Source organism: Danio rerio, chromosome 11 (genome assembly GCF_049306965.1).
Source record: "Danio rerio strain Tuebingen ecotype United States chromosome 11, GRCz12tu, whole genome shotgun sequence".
NCBI lineage: Eukaryota > Metazoa > Chordata > Actinopteri > Cypriniformes > Danionidae > Danio > Danio rerio.
In genome coordinates this window covers 26,048,977-26,057,389 of record NC_133186.1, presented here as the reverse complement: position 1 = coordinate 26,057,389, position 8,413 = coordinate 26,048,977, and the positions used below count along the sequence as shown (strand labels likewise).

General features: G+C 34.5%; 1 protein-coding gene across 1 annotated transcript; it reads right to left on the bottom strand.

The window, feature by feature from the left end:
- Positions 1-1,458: 1,458 nt before the first annotated feature.
- On the bottom strand, positions 1,459-6,929 carry chia.2 (chitinase, acidic.2). Its single transcript, NM_213249.1, is given in 12 exon segments — positions 1,459-2,016; positions 3,703-3,835; positions 3,918-4,034; positions 4,115-4,297; positions 4,402-4,525; positions 4,634-4,758; positions 4,848-5,013; positions 5,106-5,162; positions 6,341-6,545; positions 6,680-6,706; positions 6,796-6,837; positions 6,918-6,929. Coding segments are annotated over 11 exon segments (1,413 nt in total). The 5' UTR covers positions 6,821-6,837; positions 6,918-6,929; the 3' UTR covers positions 1,459-1,765.
- Between the last annotated feature and the right edge of the window lie 1,484 nt (positions 6,930-8,413).

Here is an 8,413-nt window from a genome sequence, read left to right as displayed (position 1 = left end):
AAATTCTTCGAACAAATTCATACGCTCTTTATGGAATTGTATCAGTTCCAAATATTACTTTTTATTGGAATTCTTTTGTTCCTGATATTGATTGGAAAAAACATGGCTCATCTCAAATTGCTACTTAATTACAAATAAGATAAAAAAAAAATAGAATATGTAAAATGAATACAGTCATATTCATCTTACATTAAACAAAAAACATATTGATACTAATGTTCCTTTTGTAGGCAACACACTGAATTTTAGCGATGCAGTTATTCTAATTTGCTTTGGTAAGATTTTTCCCTTTTTGTAATTGAGAATGTTGATAAAGACGTTTCCTTACTATGGGAAATTTTTTGTTTGGTTTTGTTATTATTTAAGTTTTTAAATATACAAACCAAAAACCTTGTTTTATATTTTACTTATTACTTTGAAACTATTTCTAACTCTTTTACAAAAAAAGCATTTTAAAACCACTGAAATTTCGAAATTATATGTTTTTTTATGTGATGTATATACCCATTTCTGTTTTGTTTTTTTTTTGCTTTAGTTGTTGTTTTCCTTTTTTTTTCTTTTTTTTCTTTTTTCTTTTCTTTATGATGTACTGTGATTCTGTATTTTCACTTTGTCACATAATAAAAATCTGAAAAAAGCTAAAGAATGACATAAAAGATGACCTATATTTTGAGATTGATTCTGAAAATGCAATTTTTGCGGACATTTCCACAGTCATATTATTATAGACACTTTTAGGCTACTGTTACAAAGTAATAGCTATCATCACAGTTTTTGTGATTTGCCTGGTTGGCTTCTAAAAATACAAATGTCCTAAAGATTGCTTAAATTTACCATAAAAAACTATATCAATAAATAGGCCTAAATAAATAGAATCACAAAATTAAAACTATTCAACATCAGCTCACAGTTCACTAAATTGTCAATGTTTATACACCATTAAAAACATACAGTACGGTATGCATACTGGGGTAGGGGGAAGAGAAGAAGGTCTACAATGACGGCTGTCTCCAGATCATTTCTCACAGTAGTGTTATCTTGTGTTTCCATTTTTGTTTGTGATTTCACTTAATTAACATGATTATGAATTTGTGACAGCTACATGTAATCTGATCATGCTGTTTTTGTTATGAAAAGTTACCAAAATATCTATCAGAAATTTATAACTTCTATTTAAGTTTAAACTTAAAAATTATTATAATAAATAATTATTTTAGCCTAATCATTATAGCAAACAAAATTTCCACAAAAAAACTTAACTAACTAATATTCATAATTGTAAGTATCTCATATGAATATCTGAATTATTATTGTTGGGTTTTCCATTACAAAATCTATAAAACTCATTTTAAGAGCCCCAAATAATACCGGGCTGTTAAATCTGGCATGTTACCAGACCACAATTTTTTTACCATCATGTGTTGTGTTAAAAAAAATACAATGCAATCAGAAACACAGTTGGTGGTTGCAAGGTTTGTTTATTCATATGAGTTTTTTTTTTGTTTGTTTTTTGCTTTGAAGGGAAGTCATTGTTGAGCACCAGTCACGTTGACAGATTTTTAAAAAAATAGCAACAAAAAATAAGCAATGCATGCTTTTAAAATACATTCAAGTGGATAGATAAAGCACAAAGAATTATGTTCAGTCTACAGCAATTCCCTTTGTATGAAACAGCTGTAGTTGCAGATGTTTAGATTCATTTGTGTGTGCTTATTCAAATGTGCAGTGTCCCATTTCACTGTATGTAGATGCCTTCAGTGATCACTTAGTGTTTAGGCCAGCCACAGCACTTACAGCTCTCATCAAACTCAGTGCCTGCTCCGCAATTATCCACATATGTCTGGCCTCCAGCGCAGCTGTAATATTTGTTGGGGTCAGGGTGAGCATAGAGTCCATCGGGCTTCCCGTTACAGAATCCTGGTCCTGGAGCATGAGTAGTGGTGGTGGTGGTAGTGGTGGGTCTTGTGGTGCTTTGGCCAGGTTTGGCAGTTGTGGGGGGAGGCAGAGGAGGCAATTCTGAAGAGAAAAAAAATATTACCATTTTAGTATTAACATTAATTTAGTATTAGCTGTACTATAAAAAGGGTCCAAAATGATATTTTCACAGTGATACCAGAGGAAATATTTTTGGTTCCCAAATAACCTTACAGTGAATTGTACTTATTTTCTAAGATGATAAGATTTAAAAGAAAGCTTTATATGTTCCATTGGGTTCTATGATTCTTCATGCAACCATTAATGCCAATAAAAATCCAAATTTTTAAGAGTTTTGGTGTCAAACTCTGGTTTTGCGATTTTTTACTGAAACCCCTTCACGTGAAAGGTTTCTATTGCATACCATTTTTAAAACACAATGGCAAAAGCCTATCAAATACAACTTTAGGTCTACAGATGGTAGGTTTGGTGACACTGCCACCTACTGGATTGAAAAACCTTAAAATAGAGTGAGTATGCTTGTAACATTCTGAATATTTGGCCGGATCTATTTAGAATTCTTGACTCACTTAGTGACTAAACAGTGCCATATTTATTTAGAGCAATTTTAACTTTTACTACAGAATGCCTGAACAGCTTGGAATGAGCGGCGCCACCTAGTGATTAAAATGAAGACCAAACAAGACAAATTTCATAAACTCCATCATTTCCCTGGTAGCAAAGAATTCTGGCCCAGATTTGGCATAAAGCTGGAACAGCAGGCGTTCTTCCAGCACTACCATACAGCATGTGGGCCAAATATGGCCCTGGTATGGCAGAGGTGGCACCGTCTTTATGGCGGCACACAAGACTTGAGTCAGATGGAAAATGTAGTGTTAAGCTCAGATGTTAAAAATTTATATGTGGGCTACATAAGGCCTGTCTTGACCCACATTTAAAATACATTAAAATAATGTTTGAGTAAAGAAAAAATTCTACCAATCAGGTCTCTTTGAGAAAAAGCATGCCCATACTGTGCCTAAAGAGCAGTGCTTCATGGGTTTATCAATTTCCGACACACCAATCTATCTGGCCCAGTTCAGCACCAGTTATGAGTTATTAACTTGGCTGTGACTTGACCCAGATATGGTCTATGTTAGACCCCTGTCTGGAAGCCAGACTTGGTCCAGTCTTGTACCGTAATCCACTGCTACATGTGGGTCAAGCAAAACCTGATTGTGTGGGCCAAGTTGGGCCAGAGAAATTTTGCTATGTGGGTTGTATTCAGAGCCATTTATCTCTGTAGAAAACAACTTACTAAATGCTGCATGTTAATGGCATTTTCAACAATTGGCCAATCAAAGGACCCTTTGCCTGCCAGTGTTGGCAAATGACCAACTTTTTCACTTTGCAATCATCAAAGCCCCATTTTAAAAAGATAAAATCACCAAGAAACAATAGTGACACCCTTGGACAAACCATTTCTTGTTTCTGAATACAGCTTATATGACATCATCTAACAGTATTTAGTGTATTTTCAAGTTTCTTTCCATTTACAGAGATTACCAGTGAGAATGGGCACTTTTTAAAGCTAATGGGATTTCCGCTAAATAGTTTTAGTGATTTTACTAAATAGTAAACAAGTTCTCAGGAGTATGGCTAACATTTTTTGTGTGTGAATGGCTTTTATATGGTAAACGCAGCAAGACAAGATGTGAAAGTCTAAATGACATTATGTTCATAAATAGCCCTTTCTCTCTTTGAAAGACAACTGGTAAATATTCATACCAATATCCAGAAGATTGCGCAGGTGTCCCATGAGAGGATGGTTCCCCTGCCCACAGAACTGTCCAGCAAAGTCATCCAAATCAAGTGCCCACACGAAAGCTCCACCAAATTTCTTGTCTTTCAGATAACGGACCTTTGAATTTAGAGGTGATAATCAGTTTCTGACAAACAGTGACAATGAAACGCAGTAACATCCAGTAAAGACTCAGAATTACCTTAGTTTCATAACTCTCCTTGGTGTCAAATCCAACCCACTCGCTGTTCTTTGTGGCATAGGGCACCTTCTGGTCATCAATCCACTGGACTGTTGTTCCCTCCAGGAAGCCACAGATCTACAGACATATTAAGCGTTATTAGATATTCTTTTAGATATTCCATCATTTGGACAAAATGGCTGTTCTCAATCTCTCACCTCATAGTAAGACCAGAATCCAGCCTCGCGAGTGTAGGTTCCAGCTGAAGCAGGTCCACTAGCTGGAGCTCCAACGCTGGTATCTGAAGATGTCAGACGGAAAGTGCGACCGTATGTAGCAAAGCCCATTCTGAGTTTCTCCACCGGGGTGCCATTATCCCTCCAGTAGCGCATAGCATAGTCCTAAGCCAAGACGAAAGTTGTTTTAAAACGGAGGACCTTTTTGTTGCATTCATTTGAGAGAGTGAAAATCCCAGACTAAATGATGATAGTGTTTCAGTTCTTACGGTGTTGAAGTAGACAAGGTCTCCCTCATCCTTTGAGCCTTGGTACAGAGGGCTGTTGTGTCCTGTGAATCGCTCCCAAGTTCCATGGAAGTCGTAAGTCATGATGTTAATGAAATCCAGGTATCTGAAATGAACCAAATGATCAAGAAAGTCAGGAGGAGTCTAAAACATCTCGTGCTACTTCCTTCTAAGCCTGCTCACAAATATTATGATTCATTGTTCTCTTACTTACTTGGCAATCTCTGCAATCTCGTAACCATCATCAATAGTGCCTTTGCCAGCAGATACAGCAGCACTCAGCATCAGTCTGCGTCTGCCAGTGGCTTTGCCCTCAGCCTCATAGGCCTCAAGAAGTTCCTACAAAGAGGAAAACAGACATAAAAAGAGATTAAATAAAGTGTGCCAATATGTTTGCTTAACAACCCTTTGGTCGTGATCAAACCCACCTTGCACAGCAGAGTGAATCTTTGTTTGTCTTCAGGTGGACTTCCTCTTGATCCAGGATATTCCCAGTCCAAGTCCATACCATCAAATCCATAAGTTCTCAAAAATTTGATGGAAGACTGAATGAATGTTTGTCGGTTTGCAGCACTGGACACCATGATGGAGAACCTGAGATGAATTTAAGGTAGAGTTTTAGATCTTTAGGATTTTCATTTCACAAGATACAACAGCTCTTCATCATGTTTATAGAGAATACTTACTGTGTGGAACCAAAGTTCCATCCTCCAACAGCCAAAAGAGTTCTAAGATGGGGATTCCTGCAAGGATAATTGGGATAAATGTTTTAGAATTTTATGATAAATAACAATGTGTGATAGAATTGTGGGTACATTTTGCATCTCAGCTATAAACCTTAAAAATGATGAAACAGTTTTGAGTAAAAACACAAATGCTATCAAATCATCTCTAAATTTATTGTTTGTATTAGATACATTTTGTTTTTAAAATATACTTTCTTACTTCTCTTATACCATATTTTCATCTTTTTTGTGTTGACTTTACTAAGTTAAATAAATATTTCCCAGTGCTGGGTTGCGGCTGGAGGGGCATTCGCTGTGTAAAACATGTGCTGGTTGATTCCGCTGTGGTGACTGCTGATTAATAAAGGGACCAAGTCGAAAAGAAAATGAATGAATGAATTTTAAAAAAATATTTGTAAAGAGAATCTATTTACCACATTATCTGTAATTTCAGTCATTTAAACAGTGCCTTTGTTCTGGCCAACATCTATGATGTTGAAAATGCAACCTTTAAAGCACTAATAAAAAAAAAGCATGTGACTCCAAGTTACGTCACTTCCTATGGCGGAAAACTCTGGAATGCGTTGAGGCTTGCCATTTCTTCTTCTCTCATTATCTGTTTAATGAATACAAAACTTTCAGATACACCAATCATTTTTGTGATATTTAAGCTAATGTCTCATTCACGTTTTGAAAACTATATTCTGATGAAACTGCATAAAATTCTGCTTTAGACATGCCATGTGGTATCTTATTCGAGGTTAGCAACATGAGCTTAAGCACAAAATGGCGGAAAATTAAACCTATTATTGTCAACTCTTTTTGTTAAAAAGTTTGAAAATAAGTTACACACCAGTTAGTATCAGAATCAAACGTTCCCTATATTAAAGTATTTAATATTACATTTATTACACATTATTCAATGCCAAAATGTTTGAAACTGCCAAGCAAGTTAAAGTAGACAGGGTTTACGGTCCACAAAAGCAGAGCGCAAATTCTAACATGAAGCATCATTTTAATGTTTTTTTTTTCTATTTTGCGACAGAAAAGTAAATGACAGTACAATAATATCACCATTTTAATTAAAAATATAGTATATTATATGGTAGCCCATGTAAATGAGGCACAATTAGGAATGAATGGTTTTGTGTGTATTGTAAAGTATCTGAGAGGGTGAGGCTTTAACAAATACATACGTGTTTTTGAGCTCATTGAAGGCCTTGTACAGAGTCTCATCGTTCCACTCATATGTGATAAGCTCATTGGCATGGTTGATCATGGCGAAAGCATAGAAAAGATGTGTGCAAAGGAAAGGGTCGACATTTGCAGGAGTGTACTTTCCAATCCCAGGCCTGTACTGGGACCAGTTGGTGAAGTAGCAGCCCATTTCCATGGAAAAGGCTGGTTATAGAAACACACACAAAAAATTATTAGCTATACATTTTTACATGGAGAATGACGTCTTTCCAATTTCAACACATCAGCAATTAATAGTATGATAATACTGTTGAGGCAATAAATACTTAATGACTTACCAAGGTGGCAGAGCACCAAGCCCAAACCTATTAAAAGCAATGAAATTGAATAATGATAAATGATCAATAGGAATAAATCATACTAGCGTATAGTGTATATTATATCAGCATCTTACCTGCTACAAGTGTGAGTCTCCCCATAATTATTTCCAGTTTCTCTGTGAGAAACGAAGAATAGTTAATACATGTAAACTAATAGCAGGCATACAAATGAAGGCTGAATTTCAGTCAGACATACCTGGGGTACCTCAAGCAAGCAAAATGTAAAGAGAAACGTTAGGACCCCTGGGTTTTTATAGCAATTGGGAGTTGTCTCTAGGCCATATGGAATGATTTATTAGGACAGAGATATGGTATCAACTGTAAACTATGGACTTAAAATGGACAATAACATGTGGAACTGAAATACCTTTGGCCCACAGTGTGAAACTAAAATCTTTGATAAGATGAAAAAAAATGTCTGGTACACTGATATGAATTTAGTACAAGATCCTGTAACCTCTGCATAAAAATGTGTATAGTCCTGAGGTCAAATCAGGGTTACCGTAGTTAACTATCAAAAATAATCAAAAATAATCAAACTAAATTTTCATATAAAACAGATGTTGGCTGAAATATAATATATAAAACATTTGTTGTTTTCATTTACTTTAATCTAAAGTACTAAACTAAAAGAATTTAAACTTGGTGATAGTAAATACCCTGTAAAAATGCAGGGTTCACAAATCAATTAAGTTAAATTAATTATTTTTACAAATTTAAGTGGACTGAACAAGATGTCCACAAAATACTCAAGAATTGTGTTAATTCAACTTATTTTAAATAATTAGATTAAACAAGCAGCAAAGATGTTTTTTTACTGTTTCCAGAAAAATATCTGTCAATCAATCAGAATTGAGCAAATAACAGCAATTACAGTTTATAAAATATCAAATATATAGGCATATTTAAAATACATAAGCACACAAAATTACAAAGATATATTTAATGTGAACATTTCAAAACATTGTGGTGTTAACAATAGAAATTAATAAAACATGGTAGTTCTCCAACTGCAGTTTTTGTTTTAATCATAAATGTTCCATTTTTTTAACAGTGTAAAATAACACTGGCCCAGATAAACCGTCATATCATTTAATTCAGAAAATATAATGAGGAAATGACAATATGCAATAAACATAAAAGTGAATAACCACACTATAATTGAAAACACTCAATATAGACAATAAAGAGATAAAATAATATTTAAAGATTGTTGACTTCTTATTGGATATGAAGACTGTAATTAAAACGGTCATCATTATTTCTATTGTGATTAGATATCTAAATGAAAGGATTCCGTGCAATTTGCAAATCAAACTTTTATGGGCTTAATTTTCTTCTCCAAATATTGGTCTTATATAAGAAATTTATCTTTACAGTTGCAATTGTGTTATATAAGCTTGTTGTGCTATCTGAACCATGTAATAATCAGTTTGGTGCTTTGAAGGTTATCACTCCAGAATCGGTGCAATATTCTCCTGATGTTTTGGAGACCGAAACCAAACAGTAGGCAGTTAAACCCTGCTTATCACCAAACAGTTTTGTCATCATCCTGAAGAACCTTCATTTCATAGTAATGTTAAAAAACTCATATAGTAAAGAATAAATATATGGAATGATGTTTGTAATAAGAAATAAGTTGTGGAGATGTTGAAAGAGAATTTCAGTAATGTATTGCTCATATCTTATCAC